Source organism: Podarcis vaucheri, assembly GCF_965113315.1.
Source record: "Podarcis vaucheri genome assembly, chromosome: 5".
Classification (NCBI taxonomy): domain Eukaryota; kingdom Metazoa; phylum Chordata; class Lepidosauria; order Squamata; family Lacertidae; genus Podarcis; species Podarcis vaucheri.
This window is the reverse complement of record NC_138763.1, coordinates 90,404,813-90,428,717: the sequence shown is the minus strand read 5'-3', so window position 1 is coordinate 90,428,717 and position 23,905 is coordinate 90,404,813. Positions and strand designations below refer to the sequence as shown.

Here is a 23,905-nt window from a genome sequence, read left to right as displayed (position 1 = left end):
TTGAGGCTCTCTGTGGGTCATACCGGGAGAGGCGATCCCGTAGCTACGAGGGTCCTAGGCCGTGAAGGGCTTTAAAGGTCAAGTAGCAGCATAAGTGCATAGAGTTTGTCTATGTAAGGGGAGATCCTGAGCCAGTCAAGATCTCCCAATGTGTAGAGTAGGTTTGCCATATTCCTGACACCCGCAAAGTTGTTGGGGGAACAAAATTTTAAGCTTTGGAAGCTGTTTCCGCTGCTTTCTGTTGCTTATATTGGTTGTATGGCCTAACCTTATGAAGGTACATTTTTGCCAGAGTTTCCAGTTCATTGCTACCTCTCATTGAGTGTCTCCACCCCCATCATTCAGCCCAGACACTGAGGTCCACTTCTGAGGGCCTTCTGGCGGTTCCCTCACTGCGAGAAGCCAAGTTACAGGGAACCAGGCAGAGGGCCTTCTCGGTAGTGGCACCCGCCCTGTGGAACGCCCTCCAATCAGATGTCAAGGAGATGCCAAGGCCCCATGACCCACAGCTCCCTAGTGGATAAATAAACACACAGACAAGTGGATTTTGGCTTATGGGTTCAAACAGGCCACAACTTCATTGGTTACAGATGTAAGCAGTTTGGCTTAGGCATTGGGTGAAGCCCGCCTATATCTCAACTCCCACCCATCTGCAGGGAGTCCAACTAAGGGTAGATCACCAACAGGGGAGCCCTATGACTTGCATCAAATAGGGACACCTCGAGGGGTCCCCATTGGGGCTGTGGCATGGCCCTAGCCCACGTCTGGGCATCAGACAGAATCCGCACCCCTGGATCCCTTTAACAGGATTCTTTTAGAAGCCCTGTATCAGGAAGCTTTTAATGGTTGATGTTTTAGCACGTTTCTATATGTGCTGGTAGCTGCCCAGAGTGGCTAGGGAAACCCAGCCAGATAGGCGGGGTATAATAATAATAATTTATTTATTATCTAATGCTGGAGATGATCAGTGGAGAAGGATCATCTTGTTTTAGCTCCAGTTCATGTCTTGAAGGCTCCACGGCATGGCTGATGAAACTGGTAATCATCTGGTCCATCAGTGTCCATTACCATCATTACCTCTCTTTCTCAAAGAACAAAGGTTGTCCCTGCTTACCTTGAAAACAGAGGGAGAGGGGAAAAATGACTGAATCCAGCCTCTTGCTCCCTCCTTTCTCGTGGCTGATATAAAACAATATTGCAGGGAGGTAGACAACGTGCAACATATAATTTCAAAGGGGCTTTTTGTAAAAAATGTGAAACCTTGCCACCGGAAGTGCTTATAGCATTGGGAAGTGGATGTGGGATATTTATTTATTTCACAAAACGCATACTGTATTTTTCGCCCTATAAGACGCACCAGACCCCATATTTTTTGCCCTATAAGATGCACCAGACCATAAGACGCACCTAGTTTTTGGAGGAGGAAAACAAGAAAAAAAATATTCTGAATCTCAGAAGCCAGAACAGCAAGAGGGATCACTGCGCAGTGAAAGCAGCAATCCCTCTTGCTGTTCTGGCTTCTGGGATAGCTGCGCAGCCTGCATTCGCTCCATAAGACGCACACACATTTCCCCTTACTTTTTAGGAGGGAAAAAGTGAGTCTTATAGAGCAAAAAAATATGGTATATCACCTGATTGTAGGAAGAAAAAAAAACCCCACCAAATTCAAAGTGGTTTACAGAAAAGATAAAACAATAAACTTATCACTAAAAACTTACAGCCATGATTTAGAACAAGCAGGAAGCTGAAACTGCAATAGAATAGACTAAAACAAATTAAAACTCATACACACTTTTAAAACATCTGTTGAGGGAAATGTTCCTGCATAGAGAGGGATGCAAGAACAGGCAGACTGGCCTGATGATGATAGACTGCTTAAGAAAGGGGCACTTGAGGACACAAATTATTTTTAAAAGCTTGCAAGGTTGGGAAGGTGAGGGTTATGTGGGATCAGCTTTTGTACCAACTGTACAAGCACTTTTCCAAAAGAGGAAAATGAAGCCCATAACTTACATGGACTGTTGGCTAATCCCACAGTTAATTGATTTACTAGTGAATATATATCGGAGAACTTCTGAGGACGGCATAATGTGCCGACAATGAATGTAGCTAGACTCCTTCAGTCTCGGCAGATGTTCCTCAGAGCCATTGGAATCGTTTAGAGAAGCCATTGCTGCTTTCCTTCAGCTATAAAACGGGAGATAGTGGGAATAATAAGCACATATCGGCTACATTATTGTTTTCACCAAATAATTCAGCCCCAAATTACGAACGCTGATCAGAGTGCCAAAACGTGGTTCGTACTAGCACAGTTGCAAGGCAGTTTGCTGCTTGAGATAGAGGGCAAGGCAGCACACAGGCGTTCCCATTCCATGTGCGGAATCTGAGCAGGATGATACCATAGCTGAATCTTCCTTTGACAGTGGCAATGGGGCAGAACCATCCATCGCACCAGAGGGCAGCAGATTATTAGGGGGTGCAGGGCTGGTCATAGAGCACACACCCCCCATACACATACCCCACACACAGTGTTTACCTTGCAAACATGGGTCTGGAATCCTGCTGGAAAGGAAGGAAGCTTGGTTAGGGTTGAGTTTCAGAGGAAAGGCAGACGGGTGAATGCTTCTACTCTCTCTTCCCTTCCCTTCTTCACTTCAGTGCGCACACAACCAGGCAGGAGGCAGTTGCTTTGAAAATGAGAAGGAGCCGTGGGACTTCATTACCCAGGTTGTCATCCAATGTGTGGTTTGTTCTTTAAACCACCTGCACAGGTCGAGAGAGGCTCGGGCTGAGAGTTTGGAACTTTGAAGTGGAGGGGGGAGCAAGTGGGATGTTAGATCCTGCAAAGATTCAAGTATCCAGCATCCCCCAACATTTCCAATTTTGCCCGATTCATTTTTTTAAAAAATAATATTTGGTTTTACATATTTAATTTTATAATCATACCACAACACACCCAAAATTACGAGATTTCCATGTATCTCTGGACTTCCCACCTTCTGTTGTTAAACCTTTTCTACTGCATCTTTTTTTAATAACCAAATTTTTATCCCTCCCTTGTGTCCGTAGTTCTCGTTACATTACAAGTGTTATTGCAATCCTAACATTTTCAGCTGCTTACAGTGGTCTTCAAGGTAAATTATAAATTTCCCCCATTCCTTATTAAAATTTTGGTCTTCCTGGTTCCTGAGCCTTCTGATCAGTTTCGTCATTTCAGCATAGTCTATCAACTAAATTTGCCATTCCTCTCTGGTAGGGACTTTATCTTCTTTCCATCTCTGGGCTAGCAACACCTAGCCCAGCTGTCCATTTTGCCCAATTCAGACTTGTGTTTTGAATGTGAATCTTTTGCCTCAACATGTGCACCTGAATGATTTTGACTTGCTGGTATCGCTTGCTTGTTTTGATTTTGGCAGCTTTCGGGTATGAAATCCCAAAAACCATTGGTCGTGAAATAGTAGGGACATAGCTGTGTGCCTGTAGCAGGAAAACCAGCAAAGAATCTTGTGGCACCTGACAAATTGGCTGAGACAGCTTTTGTGAACTAGACCCCACTTGCTCAAATGCATGAAGTACGTATGATGGTGAAGTAGCAAACTTGATGTTTCCTTGCAGCGTGTAGTCACAAGGGAATATTGAGTGTCTTTGGTTTCACACTTTCAGTTCATAATGGATGATGTTGACACTCAGTAGTGCTCCTATTTAAACTGATTGTGAAACCAGAACATGTCCCAAAATGCCAATGCAGTCTGCAGGGATTCTACAGCCGGGATACAGGGCTTCCTTTGCAGACCAGTGTTCCTCAAGAGTATGATAACAACTGTTGGGATCTGTTTGCTTCCAATGGAGTGTGCTTCTGGGGTGAAGTCAAATCTCTGCGTCAGCAGCACTGAAGTGACCTCTCTGTGGGGGCATGCGGGTTCCCATTGCTGGATTTTTATCTCATTATACATGATAGAGTATAATTTTTAACCATCTCATCCCTTGCTTTTTCCTGCAAGACCAATTGCAGTCGTTAACAGTCATCAACAGGTTTACCACACCTTTCAGCCAATCACCCATTCCCACCACCTTTCTGAATAATACCCACCCTCTCATTATATATGAGGGTCTGGTGACTTCTGTTTCAGTGTTTCTGAAGAAGTTTGCATGCACACAAAAGCTCATACCAATAACAAACTTAGTTGGTCTCTGAAGTAGTACTGGAAGGAATTTTTGTATTTTTTAAATATATCAGCTGGTTGCATTTAATATAACTGGGTAACAAACATCAACTGTTTCGCAAGTACTCAAATATCCAGAGTAATCCAATATTATTATTATTATTATTATTATTATTATTATTATTATTATTATTAATAACCCCACCCATCTGACTGGGTTGCCACAGCCACTCTGGGTGGCTTCTAACATATATAAAAACATAACCAAAGATTACGCATTGAAAGGCTTCCCTATACAGGACTACCTTCAGATGTCTTCTAAAGGTTGCATAGTTACTTATCTCCTTGACATTTGATGTGAGGGCTTTCCACAGGAAGGGTGCCACTGCTGAGAAGGCCCTCTACCTGGTTCCCTGTAACTTCGCTTCTCAAAGTGAGGGAACCACCAGAAGACCCTTGTAGTGGGACCTCGGTGTCCGGGCTGAGTGATGGGGGTGGAGACGCTCCTTCAGGTATTCAGGGCCGAGGCTGTTTAGAACTTTAAAAGTCAGCAGCAATACTTTGAATTGTGCTTGGAAACATATTGGGATCAAATGTAAGTGACAATAGGTTGTAGCTGAAAATATTTGATAGTTCACATGCTATCAAATATATCAGCTATTTGAATCAAATATAACTGGGTAACAAACATCAGCTGTTTGGCAAGTACTCAAATATCCAGAGTAATCCTACAAATTCTGCAAAGCGGAGCCATCAGGAGTCTTTTGGGAGGCAAATTCATTTTAGTTCCTGTCTCTGATTTGGGCCTTGCCCTCTAGGTTAACAAGCATAGAAGTCTGCTTGCAACTCAGCTACGTTATTTTTTAAGTGTGTTTTAAATGCGTTATAATACCGTGACACCAGATGGCGCTGAGGAGTTCCGTCTTTTGGTAATGTGATTTCCCATTATGACGTTTTCCTGACAAGTTTTTCCCCCTGTGTCTAGATCCAGCCTTGGAGAGCCACCTGGTGACCACAGGGCAGGGATAGGAATGCACAGCCTTCATTCTATTGTTGTCAAATGTCCACAGCTTTGTGGCCAAGCCACTGACTGCATGGCAAATTCATTTAAACCTGTGCACATTTTAGAATGTGAACTGTCTGGTTATAAAAGAAGGCCCGGGAGAGAGAGAAGGATCAAGCTGATTTAATGGTTGTTTTCCTCAAAGGCCCTTTGAGTTACAGGCTGCTACTGTCTGCTAGCTTGAGATGTTGCACCATTCCTGGCCATCTATCTCCCCACCCTCAAAGATATTGCAGCAAACTAGAGTCTCTGGGGGCTTCCAAGCTGGCAGGAGGGTGTGCCTTGGTGGTGGTGGGCATCCTCACTCCCAAGTTCTCAAAATAGTGAAAAGAAACTCATTTCATGGCCTATGGCTGCTCCGAAAAGGCAACTCCAGCATATGCATGTGATAAATGTTAACTGTGCATTAATCGCATTAAAGAGGACCCTATAAACTTTTCATTTCTAATTAAATCCCGGCCGCCAATTCTGCTGAAGAAGGCGCACTCTGAGCCTTTGTTTATGTGGAAAATTAAAATGCAAATACAACAGAATTTATTTCCATTACCAGAGTGATATGCTGGGCTCCTCCATTTAACAGCCTCCAATTATTTTAAAGCCACCCTCCTTCTCTCCCCCTTCCCAGTTTTCCCTTAGAAGTTGCCACCTCTAAGTGGAAGGTGAGGGAGGAGAATGAGGAGGCGAGGATGATGGGCAAGGGGGGGGGGAGAGAGAGAGAAGACTTCTTGGTCGCATTATGTATGTTCAAGGTCACACACAGGATTTAGGAAGGAAAATGCAGCGGTCAGGGAAAGATGAGTGGCAAAGAACAGAGGGCCAGCAAAGATAACCAGGAGGTGGTGTTGAGCACTCTATTATGAAAACTCAATTTCTTCTGGTGACAAAGGCATCTTTCCGACATTACAGTTGGGCACCAGGTATATGCGTTGACCTTTGTGACTGAGGATTGCGCAGGTTGGAAGATTCTCTTTAGAAGTGAATCAGCTGGTGACTACGGAAGAACTGAGCTTCAAGCATGTTCAGGGCAGAACAGCAGCTGCCATTTTTGTTTCTCCCGTGTCTGCTTTGTGTGGGCAGGTGGGGATTCTACTTCTCAAACCGAAAGGTTTGTGTAGGTGAGAGGAAAGAAGAAGAAGAAGAAGAAGAAGAAGAAGAAGAAGAAGAAGAAGAAGAAGAAGAAGAAGAAGAAGAATTTATTTATACCCCGCCCATCTGGCTGGGTGCCCCCACTCACTCTGGGCGGCTTCCAACAAAACACTAAAACACAATAACCTATCAAACATTAAAAGCTTCCCTAAACAGGGCTGCCTTCAGATGTCTTCTAAAAGTACGATAGTTCTTTATTTCCTTGACATCTGATGGGAGGACGTTCCACAGGGCGGGCGCCACTACCGAGAAGACCCTCTGCCTGGTTCCCTGTAACTTGGCTTCTCGCAGCGAGGGAACTGCCAGAAGGCCCTCAGCGCTGGACCTCAGTGTCCGGGCAGAACGATGGAGGTGGAGACGCTCCTTCAGGTATACTGGACTGAGGCCATTTAGGGCTTTAAAGGTCAGCACCAATTGTGCTTGGAAACATACTGGGAGCCAGTGTAGGTCTTTCAAGACCGGTGTTATATGGTCTCGGCAGCCGCTTCCAGTCACCAGTCTAGCTGCCACATTCTGGATTAATTGCAGTTTCCGGGTCACCTTCAAAGGTAGCCCCACATAGAGTGCTTTGCAGTAGTCCAAGCAAGAGATAACCAGAGCATGCACCACTTTGGTAAGACAGTCCACGGGCAGGTAGGGTCTCAGCCTGCGTACCGGACAGAATTGACCTGTGCCTCCATGGACAGCTGTGAGTCCAGAATGACTCCCAGGCTGCGCACCTGGTCCTTCAGGGACACAGTTACTCCATTCAGGACCAGAGAGTCTTCCACACCTGCCGGCCTCCTGTCCCCCCAAAACAGTACTTCTGTCTTGTCAGGATTCAACCTCAATCTGTTAGCCGCCATCCATCCTCCAAGCACCCCCCCAACTTATCTTCCTACAGCCCATTGCCCAACCTCCCCACCCCTCCCCCAGCTGACCTCTGTTCCCAAAAATGAGCTGGGCTGGGAGAAAAGTGTCTGCAACAACAGACCACAGGAAGGTAAGGAGGAGAGGATTCAACTCATTGATTGAATCACTGAGAATTGATTGGAGGCTTCTAAGCAGAGGCTGGGTCTGTCAGGGATTCCTTAGCTGATTCCTGTGTTTATTTGAGGGGTGACTAGATGACCCTAGATATACCCTTCCAACTTCTATGATTCTAACTCCCCTCACCCACAAGCTCCTTAAAGGGTAAAGGGACCCCTGACCATTAGGTCCAGTCGTGACTGACTCTGGGGTTGCGGCGCTCATCTCGCTTTATTGGCCGAGGGAGCCGGCGTACAGCTTCCGGGTCATGTGGCCAGCATGACTAAGCCACTTCTGGTGAACAAGAGCAGCACACGGAAACGCTGTTTACCTTCCCGCCGGAGCAGTACCTATTTATCTACTTGCACTTTGACGTGCTTTTGAACTGCTAGGTTGGCAGGAGCAGTGATCAAGCAACGGGAGCTCACCCCGTCGCAGGGATTTGAACCGCCAACCTTCTGATCGGCAAGTCCTAGGCTCTGTGGTTTAACCCACAGCGCCACCTGCGCCCCTACATGCTCCTTACAATGCTCCTATTATAAACCCCTTTATGCCTCTCACTTTACATGTGAATAGGGCAATCACAGAAGCAAACAAATGGGGCTGTTGCCATCCCAGCTAATTTAGTCCATACCCTCCAACATTTCTCCAATGAAAATAGGGATGCCCTAAATAATAATAATAATAATTATATTGTTTATACCTCACCCAATTGACTAGATTGTCCCAGCCACTCTGGGCGGCTTCCAACATATATAAAAACATAATAAAACAAGAAACATTTCTAAAAAAAACTTTCCTATGCAGAGCTGAATTCAGATGTCTTCTAAAGGTTGCATAGTTACTTATCTCCTTGGCTCGGAGGGTCACATAACTCAATAACCTCCAACATTTCTATGATGAAAATAGGGATGTCCTAAGGAAAAACAGGGTGTTCTGGGATGACTAGGACGTCTTCTGTATATCTAGGACTCTCTGTGGAAAATAGGGACAATTGGAGGGGCTGCTAGCCCTCCTTTAGGGGTTGCTGATATGGCTTGTATGTCCCAATCCAGTAATCACCACCCATGTGAAGGAACAGCCTTCCACATGGATCTTCTGTATGAAAATATGTGCATACATGCTTGTACATAAGACAACAATAGCACATCTAGTAATCCAGAGATGCATATGGAATTCTGTGCATCAGTTGGTGCAGGTAAAAAGGTAAAGGACCCCTGGACAGTGAAGTCCAGTCAAAGGCAACTATGGGGTTGCAGTGCTCATCTCGCTTTCAGGCTGAGGGAGCCAGCATTTATCCACAGACAGCTTTCTGGGTCCTGTGGCCAGCATAACTAAACCGCTTCTGGTGCAACAGGACACCGTGACGGAAGCCAGAGCACACAGAAATGCTGTTTACCTTCCCGCCGCAGTGGTACCTATTTATCTACTTGCACTGGTGTGTTTTCAAACTGCTAGGTTGGCAGGAGCGGGCACAGAGTAACGGGAGCTCACTCCGTTGTTGGGATTTGAACCACCGACCTTCCAACTGGCAAGCCAGCCCAAGAGGCTCAGTGGTTTAGACCACAGAGCCACCCGTGTCCCTGTGCCAGCTGGTGCAACCGTCACTGTTTACCATAGTCTTTTTCTCTGCAATGATAAATACTAATTCATTCATTCATCTGCATGCACATCTTCACTTTCATCTGGCAGTACTTGTAGTCTTTTTAGCAAACGTTAAGTCTGCCTCTTTGGATGGGACTTCGTTCAGCCTCACCGAAGTGTAGTTATCTGGTTGCAAACTTAGTATATCACAGAGGCTGTAGGTTACCAGGGCAGTGCTTGGTTTATTACTAAGTCATTTGCTAGCGTCAGTTTTTAGCGGCTCTCCGTATCAGAATGTCAACATGGACGTATACCTTTTCACACAGGAAGCATGATAACATAGGTACACAAGACTAAGTGATAAAAATGTACACAGTTAGTTAGCAGTGCAGGGTTTGGCTAGGCCTAAGTGTCTCATTTAGGCGTGTTTGCGTCTGGGGTGGGGGGCAGGGGTTAAAATACGAATACAGATTACAGAAAAAGATGCCTACATCTCCCGACGCTGTGCTGTTTATAAATGTGAGCGTGCGTTTTCCAGCGTGGTCTCCCACCCCCGGCAGAGAAGGTAGCGTGGGTTGCGATACAAAGCCATTGTAGTACAATTTCTGGAACACAGTGAGCATCACAAAATAAAATTATCGCAGCTGTTGACACAGGAAAGGCAAATGCACTCCCTGTGCTGACAAGAGGCTATTACAAAACCCTGACATCATTATTCAATACACAGGAGCTCTGGGACCGCTTGCTAAGTCAATGTTGAAGAGGGAATTACAAAATAATATTGATAGGATCAATGAAACTAGCACATAGGCATGAGCAGTGCAACCATAGGTATTAACATACAGTAACGGCTGCCTAGGCAGACAAGACTAAAAGAAAAACGGGACGGGGTGTGTGTACAAATTTGCCAAGGAATTATAAGACAACAGTCACAAACAACATACATTGGGACTAGAGAAAGTGTGCCTTTATTCACTAACAGATTGGAAAGTGACCTCGACACACAAGGAAGTCAGGATGGGGAATCAAATGTTGCATCAAGATGGCTGGAGTCCCAGGCCAGCACATTGGTTAGACTGAATTACATTTATATATAACTTTTTAACATATACAATGTGCTTCAGCATACCCTCCAACGTTTCTCCAATGAAAACAGGGACGTCCCATTCCATAATGATAATTTTACTATTTATACCCCGCACATCTTGCTGGGTTGCCCCAGCCACTCTGGGCAGCTTCCAACATATATAAAAACATTAAACATTAAATAAAACCTTCCCTATACCGTGTTGCCTTCAGATGGCTCTGGGGTTGGATAATTCCATACCCTCCAACATTTTCCCAATGAAAATAGGGACATCTTAAGGGGGACGCAGGTGGCACTGTGGGTTAAACCACAGAGCCTAGAACTTGACGATCAGAAGGTCGGCGGTTCGAATCCCCGCGACGGGGTGAGCTCCCATTGCTCAGTCCCAGCTTCTGCCAACCTAGCAGTTCGAAAACACGTCAAAGTGCAAGTAGATAAATAGGTACCGCTCTGGTGGGAAGGTAAACGGCGTTTCCGTGCACTGCTCTGGTTCGCCAGAAGCGGCTTAGTCATGCTGGCCACATGACCCGGAAGCTGTATGCCAGCTCCCTTGGCCAACAAAGTGAGATGAGCGCCACAACCCCAGAGTCGGCCACGACTGGACCTAATGGTCAGGGGTCCCTTTACCTTTTAAGGGAAAGTGTGACATTTTGGGATCAAGTCAGAAACTGTGATGGCTTTTCTAAATAAGGAATGTCCCTGGAAAATAGGGACGCTTGAAGGGTCTGCTGCAGTCCCACCATCTTCACAACAACCCTGGAAAGTAGGCCACTGTTATATTGCCATTTTACTGGAGAACTGACTTGGAGATGATGATTGTTCAAGGCAGTCCAGCTCTCTCTATTAGTTCTGTGCAACCCCTATAGGAATCAAGGGGATTTTAGTGGGCTATGCGTACTGCATGCTTATGGCAGCATTTATTCTTTCCGCCTGTTAACTCTGTTTTGGTGGGCAGGGGCGAAGGAAGGCGTAGGGACACCCGGGGCAGGCATCACTAAGTAGGGCGCAAACTGCTATACAGCACATGTGGCATTGCTACGTACAGTGCATGCGTTCAATGCTGCAAATGTGCTTTACTTAGCAGATTGCTGCCTGTGCCAAGATCCTCTGCTCACAGCTACAGCCACGAATGGAGGATCTTCCAAAGGCAGTGGCAGTGGCGCAATGGCTGCTTGTGCTGCCGCAAGCCCCCGTGGAGTGACTTCTTGTCACCCCTGCAGACATGGAACCCGGGGCGTACCGCCCCCATGCCCCCCCCCATTGCAACACCACTGTTGGTGGGGAGATCGCGCCAAGGCTATGCCAGTTTAATATGTCCATAGGAAAGCAAATCTTTGTATTAGAGGTGATCATATACTAGGCTCAATCCCAAGTTGTGGGTAAGATGATGCCCTTTGGGCCGGCCCTACTTTTAGACAGGAGGAGACAGGTCTCTCAGGCAGCACAATGCAGGGGGGGGGGCAGTGATTAGGTAAGGTTGTCATGTTTGGAGGACAGAGCTGTGGGTGTACCCACCTGCCTTTGGGTTTCAACTTGCTAGAGAGGACTCTGTGAGGTCATTTCCCTTTGTACCCCAACAGGAATAGGGTGAAGCTGTGGATATTTCTCCTTGCCTGGGCACACATTCTTTCTGCTCTTCTCCACCATGTGTACAGTGCGAGAACATCTGCAAGTCAGGCTGCATTTTAAAGCTAGGCTTAAGTGTGTCTTCGTAACTCGATTACTGACTCAGGCAGCTGTAACTTACTGTGCCAAAGGTCACTGTGAGCCTGAGCAGAGAGTGGCGTTGTTTTCTCATTCTGGATTACTTAAATCGGAAGGCTGAAGTACCATATCTAAGGTTCCCTTTTAAGCTGCAAAGGGGTAGCACTCTGCAGAACTCACAAACGTGAGGAAGGAAGAACAATATCTAATAAATATAGCTTCTCCTAGCTGCTAAGCACATTCCAGCTTGGACCAATAGTTTGACTCTGTTTAGGGCAGGTTCCTATGCTTTTATGCCTTGCCCAGATCCTTTTCCAGCCTTGTAAAGGTAAAGGGACCCTTGACCATCAGGTCCAGTTGTGACCAACTCTGGGGTTGCAGTGCTCATCTCGCTTTATTGGCCGAGGGAGCCGGTGTACAGCTTCCGGGTCATGTGGCCAGCATGACTAAGCCGCTTCTGGCGAACCAGAGCAGCGCACGGAAACGCCATTTACCTTCCCACCAGAGGGGTACCTATTTATCTACTTGCACTTTGACGTGCTTTTGAACTGCTAGTTTGGCAGGAGCAGGGACCAAGCAACAGGAGCTCACCCCATCACGGGGATTCGAACCACCGACCTTCTGATCGGCAAGCCCTAGGCTCTGTGGTTTAACCCACAGCACCACCCGCGTCTCTTCCAGCCTTGTAGAATGCTACAAATCAGTAGACATGCCCAGAAGTGCTTCCTCCAACAGGCTCAAGGCAGCCCTTGATCTTCAGAATGGGATCCACATTTACTGCTTCTAGCTGCCTGCACCTGTCACATACAGACAGTTTTAATATTCCCATTTCCTAAGAGCAAACTCTGGAAGGGCTCCAGGCGTTGAGCAGCGTCAGGGAGATCCTGTACAGACCCCCACCTCCATTAAGAAGATGGACCTTCAATTGCAAGAGACGTCAGCTGTGGAAAGAGGAAGGGATCATTGTCCTGGGTTTCAAATCCAGGACACAGGACCTTTGGTCTTAGCGTGAATCAGCTGATATTGAAGAAGGTTGAGGGAAGGAGTGAATGTGCTTGTGGGGTATTCAGGGACCCCCTTTCCTTTCCCCAATGCTTCTGTTTGTTGTGCCATAAAAACAACCCAAGTCCTCATGCTCAGTGTTCAGTGAGTATTGATTCAGTCTGCAAGCAATTTTAATATTTCTTCAGGGACTTTCCAGCAACAGCACAAGTCATTAATTCATCCTCCCAAATTGCTTATTCAATAGCAGGAACATGGCTCCTGAATAAAGTCTCAGAATTTATGTGACTCGTACGAGTCAGGAGGTCAAGCAACTGTTATGGAGTGAAGTTAAAAATCCAAATAAAATATTGACACTTTTTTGGAGGAGAGGGGGAGGAGGAGATGGGAGGAAGCAAAGGTATTTAAAATAGGGGCTTGCTGCCATGCCCCCAGGATAACAAAAGGAAAGAGATGAAAGACAAGTTGGAGTCTGAAAAATCAATGGGATAGACGGCACATTCACTTAGTATTTCATAATTCTTTCTTACACACACAATGTCCTGCACATACATAGAAAAAAGGAGAGATATTTTCCCAAGGCTATGTTCTCCTAGCTGCATATACACAAATGCAGCGTAGTCTTAGGTGTGAGGTAACTCTTGAGGATAATATGAAAGGCAAAAATTAAAAATAAAGGCTTGTGTACTCACAATTTGCCCGAGGGGTGTGTGTTATATATTTGTGTGAGAGAGAGATCTGTAAACAAAAATATCCCATTGTCTGCAAGGCACACCATATTTGGACAGGCAGTAACCCACACAGCTTACAGCTCATGGTGAAATCCCGAAATGCTAACTAGGGTTGCCATACTTCCAGAATTTCCCAGACATATCTGTAATACTTGAACCGCATGCAGTGTCTGGGCAGAAATCAGCAAAACGTCTGGGGAAATCTGGACGTATGGCAGTCGTTTTTGCCAATTTCCCTCAGAAATAGCTCAAAAAATTCCATTTCCTTTGTGATTTTGCTCAACGACTTTGGCCAAAACTGAAAAAAAAGCTCAATAACTTTTCTGTCTAGATTTTCGCTTTTTGAAATATGGCAACCCTAGCTAAACTAGAACTTTATCCTCCCCTTCACATAGCTGCAATTCTGAAAATACTGAACAATACAGTTCCCAGGAGGGAAGTAATTCAGACTCTCCCTGTTTTCCATGGACAGTTCTGGATTTACAGAAGCCACCCCCAGTTTCTGATTTGATCGTGGATTGCCCTGCTTTTCCTTAGGACGTCCCTGTTTTCTTTGGAGAAATGTTGGAGGGTATGGAGTTATTGACCCCTGAGCCATCTGAAGGCAGCCCTGTATAGGGAAGTTTTTAATGTTTTATTATGTTTTTATGTATGTTGAAAGCTGCCCAGAGTGGCTGGGGCATAATCATCATCATCATCATCATCATCATCATGCCTATTTTCATTGGAGAAATGTTGGAGGGTATGGCAAATGTGTGTTTGCTGTACTCTGAATGCATGGTGTGAATCTGCCCTTAGATAAAAGTCAGCTCTAGAGCTGCTAGTTAGAATCATAGATACCATCAAACTGTAAAGTTGGAAGGGACCCTAAAGATCTGACATTGTCTGCATCCAGAAAAGGCAGTTATAGGTAAGCACGACCTCTGCCGTCACCCTGGGCACCGTGCTGCGTGGGCCGCCAAAATAATGCTGTAGAAGGAAGCGAGAGAGGTTGGGTGGTGCTCCAGAATTTTAGCTCCTCTTCATCACCATCATCTTCTTCTTCGATCACTTGTAGCCAAGTAAGATTGTCTTCCATGAACATGATCTTAACAGTGAGTCCATAAGTGACCATGGAGGCCAATTCTGGATCCACACGTCCTTCCACAGTGGGGACATAGGTTTCTGGGCAGGAGTTGATCACGGTGTGGATTTGCCAAGCGTGTCTTCCTCTTAGCATGTTTCTCCCTTTTGTCCTGAGTTCAAGCATCTTCAAAGCCCATGACACCTTTGGTAAAGGCTGTTCTCCAATTGGAGCACTCGCAGTCTAGTGTTTCCCAGCTGTCGGTGTTTATACTACATTTTCTGAGATTTGCCTTGAAAGAGTCTTTAAAACTCTTTCGTTGACCACCAGCTCTCCATTTGTAAGTTCGAAATAGAATAGTTTTGGAAGATGATAATCAGGCATCCGAACAACATGACCAGTCCAACGAAGTTGATGTTGAAGAATCATTGCTTTGACACTGGTGATCTTTGCTTCTTCCAGTACACTAGCATTAGTTTGCCTGTCTTCCCAAGTGATGTGCAATTTTTTTTGGGAGACACTGTTGATGGAATCTTTGTTGGCGTTTATAAGTGGTCCATGTTTAACACGCATACAGTAAGGTTGGTAGTACAACAGCTTTGTAAACAAGCATTTTGGTTTCCCTGCAAATGTCCCAGTCCTCAAACACACTGCCACTGCTGAAATCTAGAAGATTGAAGATTCATTTCATTGTAACTTTTGCTCTCATGTACTAATGCAAGGTATTCTTGTGGAAGAGAAATTGGGTAGTTCCTGTAGCTCACTGTTGGAGGGGCTGCTTGTGTTAGAAAGTCCTAGGTTCTCTCCTTTGGGTCATTCTACCTGACAAGGAGTTTTGTGGGGCTGGAAAGTTTGATATTTTCCTCAACCAGATAACTTGGTTCAAGAAAAGGCTAAGTAGATGCAATAACCCTTATACATAGTAGCATGCTGTTCACGAGAATGACTTCCACATGTGGTTTATGTGCTGGGCAATTGAGGATCTCTGGAAATACTTCATTTGAATTAGTCCTTCGTACTCTCACTTGCCTCACAATGTCTCCTTTTGGGGGATGATTATAGGCAGCAATTGGTGCAGTCTGCTAATAGGTGCTCAAATTGAGATAGCCAATAAACAGAAAATAACAGACAACCCTTGTATAGGGGATTGGCTCCAATGTATGTGACAGATGGAATACAGTAGACGATAAGACTTACTTAACTAGTAGGATACAGAGTGGTGGTGTTGAGAAAAGTATACTGATAATTAAGTTATTTTATTCAGTGTGAATAAATGCTATAATTTAAGGTTTTTTGCAGATATTTTATTGATAGGCAGGTTCCACTTCTGGTCTGCCACTGGAACTTGAACTGAATCTTATCTGTTGCAAACTAATATTTGGTTTTGTCATTTATGATGTAGTATACATAGATTTCAGTAGTGATTACGTTATCCATGGCTATGCGTGAAGTAATTGATTTGGGCACATGAAATGACATTTATATTTGAAAAGAAAAGGCATCATATTACCTGACTTTAAAATGTCTATTTTTATTTATTTTTTTGGTGGGGAAAATCAGCAAACACCTGTTCACACCAAACAAGTCAGGGTGTATTTTAATCTGCAATGGATTTTTGTTGAATTACTTGCTTCCATTATCTAGTTATAATCCACAGGGGATTATATCAGTACTGTATATATATCACTTGATCTTTTTGCTCACCTTCTCATCCTACCCTGTGTGGTGGATGTTCACGGCAAAACTGGAAATTTTGAATCCAGCTATATATAAAACATCAACACTGAGTAAGTGATACAGTTCCTTTCTCTTCAGTGCTTGGACACTGAAGTCCTCCTTCAAGGGCCTTCTGGCGGTTCCCTCACTGCGAGAAGTGAGGTTACAGGGAACCAGGCAGAGGGCCTTCTCGGTGGTGGCGCCCACCCTGTGGAACGCCCTCCCATCAGATGTCAAGGAAATAAGCAACTATCCTATTTTTAAAAGACATCTGAAGGCAGCCCTGTTTAGGGAAGTTTTTAATATTTAATGCAGTATTGTTTTTAACACTTGATTGGGAGCTGCCAAGAGTGGCCGGGGAAACTCAGCCAGATGGGCGGGATATAAATAATAAATAATAATAATAATTATTATTATTATTATTATTATTATTATTATTATTATTATTCCACCAATATATCAAACATTTTTCTTAGGGTTTAAAAACAACAACACTGTGCTGATTTGCTGTAAAACTTGTGAAGTGGAGAGAGCCCCTGTCAGGAAAAAGCAGCAATGAGAGAGCGAGCTGCAGCTGGCTGGAATGCTAAACAGGATGTAACTGTTGGGGACTGTACCAGGGAAACAAAGGGGCAGTCTATTCACTGTACTGAGCACCGGATGTTAGCTCAGAGTGTCATCTGACCTGTACTGGAAGTACAGGGTGGAGTTTTGTCTCTCTACTGTTGGAGACTGGAGAGTGCAGACACGTTTCTCTGTACTGCTGCAAAGACAGAAATAAAGACATGTAAATAGATTTCTGTCTGTCTCTTTCCCCTCCCTGGGGGAAGCAGGGAGGAGGGGGAGGTGGTGTGTCCCTCTCACGCTGAGTGGGATCGCAGATCGTGACCTTGCCTGTATCCTGCCAGGAGACGCAGACGGGGAGGTCAACAAGGATCTCAAGTCGAGTGCCGGGAAAGTGGCCAGTTACCTCTGATAAAGGCTAGAGAATCCAACAGCCACCCCCCCTCGTAGCAGTCACCTGCCCATATTTTTCTAAATGGGGAAACAACAGGCCCCAGAGCAATATAGTTTAAGAATCTTTAGTTGGATGTCTTTTTCCTTTCAACAGTTTTGGGAATGTGTGCCCAAAACACACATCTACTAAGTCCATCTGGGGGGGGGGGAAGATGTTGGCAAAGGGTTACCATAGAGTAGGTATCTGCCCTCCACACGCAGCAATCGAGCAGAATCAAATTTTCAGGAACCTTTTAACAGTTACGCAAATTGCAAGTCCTAGATGCAAATCATGGGGCATGGGTGGCGCTGTGGGTTAAATCACAGAGCCTAGGGCTTGCCGATCAGAAGGTCGGCGGTTCAAATCCCTGCGGCGGGGTGAGCTCCCATTGCTCGGTCCCTGCTCCTGCCAACCTAGCAGTTCGAAAACATGTCAAAATTCAAGTAGATAAATAGGTACCACTCCGGGGGGAAGGTAAACGGTGTTTCTGTGCTCTGCTCTGGTTCGCCAGAAGCTGGCCAGTCATGCTGGCCACATGACCCGGAAGCTGTACGCCGGCTCCCTCGGCCAGTAAAGCGAGATGAGTGCCGCAACCCCAGAGTCATCCGCGAGTGGACCTAATGGTCAGGGGTCCCCTTACCTTTTGATGCAAATCACAGCTCACGCGGTTGTGCAGAAGCTTCAAAGAGGGACTTAGAACATCTGTGCTTCCTGAGTTAGTCCAGGAGACAGTTCAGAGAAGCTTGCAGTTGAGTTATTGGGAGCAAAAGAGCTGTGCAAATCCCTAAGTCGAGCGAGGGCAGCTCTGCTGAACCACAGTATGAATAGAACCTGCCGTGATGACACCAAAAGCAGGAAATTCCCTTCATTGTGTGTCACCCGAGGTTGCCAGGGAGACTTCGGGTCTCATTTATTACAGCGAATACATGGCTACGTAGCCGAACATGATACAATGTGTAGGCTTCATTCGGAACCCCTCGGGCGGATTTTGGACGGACGGACTGATGAATAGATACATTTCTACTAAGTATACATACATTATATCACTCTATTGATTTTTGAAAAGTTCCAGGTCTGCCAAGCTGTAATGAGATTTTTGAACTTTGGGCTGTGATCAATGAAAGGAATATTATTGGCCTGAAGAATTGATATAACCCCTCTCTGCAGAGCGTTCTTCTCCCAGGCTGCCCCTGCTCCCCACGTATAGGATTCCACCAGACACTTAACCTCTCTTAGAGTGTCATCAGGCTAAAAGGAATCTAATAGTGACACAGGACTTGTGCGTAGCTATCCGGCACTATTGCTTTCCTGTCACAAATAATTTATAGCTTTCTATTTCCATGCCTTTGCCTGCACCCCATCACTGCTTCCTGGGGCTGCTGGAGGGGAGGCGGTGCGAGCACAGAGGTGGGATCAATATGCTCACGCAAGCATCACTTCAGGGTGCTTTGTGGGAGCACGGAAGGAACAGTTGTAATATCTGGCCCTTTCTGTCTTCAATTGCCGGGCAGCTCTAGAACTTATCTCCTTCAGAGCGTGCTTCTTGGTACCTCAAAGCCACAACATAAAGGTCATGGCAGCTATACTGCTGCTCCCCTCCCCAAACCATGCCAGGCAAAGACTCATCTAGTTTAGCCGCCTGTGTCCAATAGTGATCAACCAGGTAACTTTGGAAAACTCACAAGGGCACTTTGTTGGTTAACTGTAGAACAGCACCATACCCTCCAACATTTCTCCAATAACAATGTTGTTGTTGTTGTTGTTGTTGTTTAGTCGTGTCTGACTCTTCATGACCCCATGGACCAGAGCACGCCAGGCCCTCCTGTCTTCCACTGCCTCCCGCAGTTTGGTCAAACTCATGTTAGTAGCTTCGAGAACACTGTCCAACCATCTCATCCTCTGTCGTCCCCTTCTCCTTCTGCCCTCCATCTTTCCCAACATCAGGGTCTTTTCCAGGGAGCCTTCTCTTCTCATGAGGTGGCCAAAGTATTGGAGCCTCAGCTTCACGATCTGTCCTTCCAGTGAGCACTCAGGGCTGATTTCCTTAAGAATGGATAGGTTTGATCTTCTTGCAGTCCATGGGACTCTCAAGAGTCTCCTCCAGCACCAGAATTCAAAAGCATCAATTCTTCAGTGATAGCCTTCTTTATGGTCCAGCTCTCACTTCCATACATCACTACTGGGAAAACCATAGCTTTAACTATAGGGACCTTTGTTGGCAAGGTGATGTCTCTGCTTTTTAAGATGCTGTCTAGGTTTGTCATTGCTTTTCTCCCAAGAAGCAGGTCTGTCCTATTCCATGATGATGATAGTAGTAGTAGTAGTAATATATTTATGCCCCACCCATCTTACGGGATTGCCCCAGCCACTCTGGGCAGCTTCCAGCATATATAAAAACATAACAAAACATTAAGCCTGAAAAAAACACTTTCCCTATACAGGGCTGCCTTCAGATGTCTTCTAAAGGTTGTATAGTTACTTACCGTATCTCTTTGACTCAGAGGTCACATAGCTCAATACACTCCAACATTTCTATGATGAAAATAGGGATCTCCTAAGAAAAAGTGTGATGTTCTGGGATCAAATCAGAAACTGGGGTGCCTTCTGTAAATCTGGGCCTTCCCCTGGAAAATAGGGACACTTGGAGGGTCTGCAATACTATACAACCTACCCTGTCCTTTCTTTAGATTCTATATTATGGTGTTCTACCTATTTTCTGATAAGCTTGCTGTGTCTGTTTTCTGCTATCATACAAAATACTCTAAATTCACGCAGCTTGTGTAGGAGACTTCTAGGATCAACGTATATATTGAAGTCTATACAGTGGACGCTCGGGTTGCGAACGTTATCTGTGTGGGAAGCGCATTTGTAACCCGCAGCATTCGCAACCCGCAGCGCGGCGTGTGCGCTTGCACAGGTTGCGATTCGGCACTTATGCACATGCGCAACCCCCGAAACCAGGAAGTAACCCATTCCGGTACTTCTGGGTTTTGGAGCGTCCATAACCCAAAAAAACCCCCCGCAACCTGAAGTGTCTGTAACCCGAGGTATGACTGTATATTGTGTCTCTTATTATGTAAAGGCTTTTGCATATACTGTCTTTCCCCCTTTAGTCTTCTAAATGTTTTTTGTTGTTGTTCTGTGTGCTCATTGTCAACTTTTCTTTTCTTTTTTTTATATAATATTTATTAAGTTTTCACAAATTTTAAAAACACATACAATACACACGATACAAAAATATACATACAGTAACAAACAAACACGTATAATTTCAACTCCTTTTTTCCCCATAAACTTACTTCATCGACTTCCCCATACCTCCCCTTTCTGCGTTCCAATTCCCAAAATTATTTCAGCAAATTATTGCCCTTAATTTTATCCGATTTTTCCCTTTTCATGTCTTTTGCTTAATCTTTAACAGCTGTAACCCTTACTTTATATAACCACAACATTTTAACATTCATTAATTTTGCAATATTTCTTAAGATAAATTTTAAATTTCTTCCAATCTTCTTCCGCCGTCTCTTTCCCCTAGTCTCGGATTCTGTCAGTCATTTCAGCCAGTCCCATGTAGTCAATCACCTTCATCTGCCACTCTTCCAAAGTGGGTAGATCTTGTGTCTTCCAATACTTTGCTATGAGTATTCCTGCTGCTGTTGTAGCATACATAAAGAATGTTCTGTCCCCATTGTCAACTTTTCTACCATGTAGTTTAAGGATCTAGAACATATAAAGAGTTGTTCTTAAGGATTGAGCCTTTCTACAGTCCCACACCCTCCAACATTTCTCTGATGAAAGTAGGGATGCCTCCTCCTCCTCCTCCTCCTTCTTCTTCTTCTTCTTCTTCTTCTTCTTCTTCTTCTTCTTCTTATCAATTTTTACCCCACCCATCTGACTGGGTTGCCCTTTTGGCAGCTTCCAACGTATATAAAAACAAAACAGAACATTGAACATAAAAAACCCCTTCTCTATAGAGGGTGTCTTCTAAAGGTTGTGTCAGGGAACTGCCATCGGAGCCAGAGGGAGAGGGAGGGCTCCAGAGGGATTCCAGAGAGCGTCCCGGGAGGGAGAGAAGCAGCACATCTTCTGGGGAAGGAAATCAGCGTAACACCAGTGGAGAAGGGGGGCAGATGGGGGAATCGGCGAAGTGGCTCCAAGACTCCTCACCGGGAACCAGTGGGGAGAGCACGGGTCCTCTGATACCCACACCCTCCCTGCGCAGAAGGCTTCCGCGCAGGGAAAGTAGGCGGAGACTAGGCGTCAAAGAGCTTCTTTGCTGGAAGAAGTTCAAGAAACGCCCACTAACGGATTCTGCCAGCGATTGAGACAGCCACGCGCCGGCTGTCCAGACAGAAAGGGTTCATTCAGGCAACCAGCCCAAGGGTGGCGTTGATTTACACACAAGCAACCCCTAGAACCACTACAGGTTGTACAGTTACTTATCTCCTTGGCATGGGGGTCTCATAACTCCATACCCTCCAACATTTCTCCCATGCAAATAGGGACATCCTAAGGATGACATTCGGAGATCAAATCAGAAACCAGGATGGCTTCTGTAAATCTGGGACTATCCCTGGAAAATAGGGACACTTTGAGGGTCTGTGTCTGCCAGAGCCCCAGCACGATACTATTCTGTTTGCTTTTCTCTCGCTTTTTGCTTCCTGTGAAGCCTAATCCCACACAGCAGAACTCTTAAGTGTTGAGAAAATGTACAATGTCTACAAGATCTATGTTCAACAAAGAGGTTAAACCATCTCTGTATCACTGGGTCAGGGAGCTCTGCTGACCTTGTCAGCCATGACAATTTGGATCATTTTTTTGTCCACTTCCTTCATGGTGGCACAAAGCTGCAAGTTTCACTTCTGACACCAAAGTCACACTCTTTCCTGATCCGTTCAGAATTATGTATTCCTGTGGCAACTAATGAGAAAATATTATTCTTGGAAATGTGGAGGCAGGAAGAGGGAGACTTTCCTTTTCCCTCTCCTGAAAAGGAGCTCTAGAGTTGAATTCTCATGAGGACAGTATTGAATTGTCAAGACGGAAAGTCTTACATGAGCAGATAGGCAAACCATACAGTTTGTTTTGTTTTGTTTATGTCTTGAAGACACTACTCAGATTCACAACTATGCAAGGGGTCTCAGAGACTGGTTCTCAAGACTGTGCAGTCCCTGGGATACAAGCCCCATCGTAGAGTATAGCAAAGTGCCTGGACACCAGGCCTTTGGGAGAAAGAGCTGTAAGATAGCCTGTGCTTCTGTGGGCTGCCACCTTTACTTTGTTGGGAGATTTGTCATCAGATCTCCTGTGTGTGTTTTTTTTCAAATGTAATAACTACCAGGGTGTCTATCAGGCTCTCTGAATCAGATTGGATGCGACTCTGAAGGAGCGAAGGGTTAACTGTTTTCCTTTATGCTATTTTCCCAATTAAAATCATGCCCTGAAGTTCCTATTTCCCCCTCGGGCAAGAATATATAATAAATATGGCACCTGTGTTTTTTCCCCTGCTGCTTTGGAGGGCATGTGATTTTTTTGTTAGGAAATCTCTCATTCTCTCTCTCTCTCTCTCTCTCTCTGTGTGTGTGTGTGTGTGAGAGAGAGAGAGAGAGAGAGAGAGAGACCCGTTGCTCGGTCCCTGCTCCTGCCAACCTAGCAGTTCGAAAGCACGTCAAAGTGCAAGTAGATCAATAGGTACCACTCTGACGGGAAGGTAAACAGCGTTTCCGTGCGCTGCTCTGGTTCGCCAGAAGCGGCTTGGTCATGCTGGCCACATGACCCAGAAGCTGTATGCCAGCTCCCTCGGCCAACAAAGCGAGATGAGCGCCGCAACCCCGGAGTCGGTCACGACTGGACCTAATGATCAGGGGTCCCTTTACCCTTTCACCAGCACCACAGTCCCAGTTACATAACCCACCCTCCCCACAATAGCTTTTGCATTTTTAAAAACTGTGGATTTTCCAACCTCATGTCTAGTTTCATCCTTTCTGGCCAGCTACAAATACTCTTGACATTCTGAAAGCTTTGTTACAGCCCATGGCCTGTTCTTCATCCAGTCCCTAAGCATATTTACTCATAAGGAAGCTCTTCCAAGTTTAATGGAATTTGCTAGGGATTCCTGGTAAATACTCCTACGATTGCAGCCTTCATCAACCTTCCCAACCATAATGAAGTCTAAGCAGAGCCACCTCTCAAGGCATTTTATTGCCTGAAGCAAAATACAAGATGGCGCCTCCACTGCCATTGCATATACAGAAGCCAGCTGAACGGCTAGTTGAATATTATTTCAATACCTTGGTGAAGGGGATCGTGTTCTCTACCACAACTTAGGGCAAAATGCCACATGTGAGTGCAGAATAGGCCATGTGAGAGACTCAGGAGGAACACTGATGGGGGACACCATTAATGTTGCCCAGCACCTGCCACCAGAGGTGGGTATTATCACTGTATCTAATGGTAGGGCTGGCCCTGAGCCTATGTAAGCATAACTACATCTGAACTCATACACAGATTGTTACATTTGTCTCTTCTTTTCTTTCCCTCTGCCTGTTCTCTTGTCCCATCCCTAATCTCAATATTTATCTTGTAAGACTTGGTGCAAGACTTACTTTTCGCTTAAATTACTCTGTATGGTTCTGTATATA

At 45.3% G+C, this 23,905-nt stretch overlaps 1 protein-coding gene across 10 annotated transcripts in view; it reads left to right on the top strand.

The window, feature by feature from the left end:
- Window positions 1-23,905, top strand: part of PAX2 (paired box 2) — a 143,941-nt gene that overhangs the window by 32,531 nt on the left and 87,505 nt on the right. Inside the window, exon 1 of one of the 10 annotated variants that reach the window (XM_082223632.1) lies at window positions 18,174-18,291. The exons of the other annotated variants lie outside the window; for them this stretch is intronic. Within the exon in view, the coding sequence (XP_082079758.1) occupies window positions 18,209-18,291 (83 nt within the window). The 5' untranslated portion in view covers window positions 18,174-18,208. Of the gene's footprint in view, window positions 1-18,173; window positions 18,292-23,905 lie in introns of those variants that run through there. 10 annotated transcript variants of the gene reach the window in all.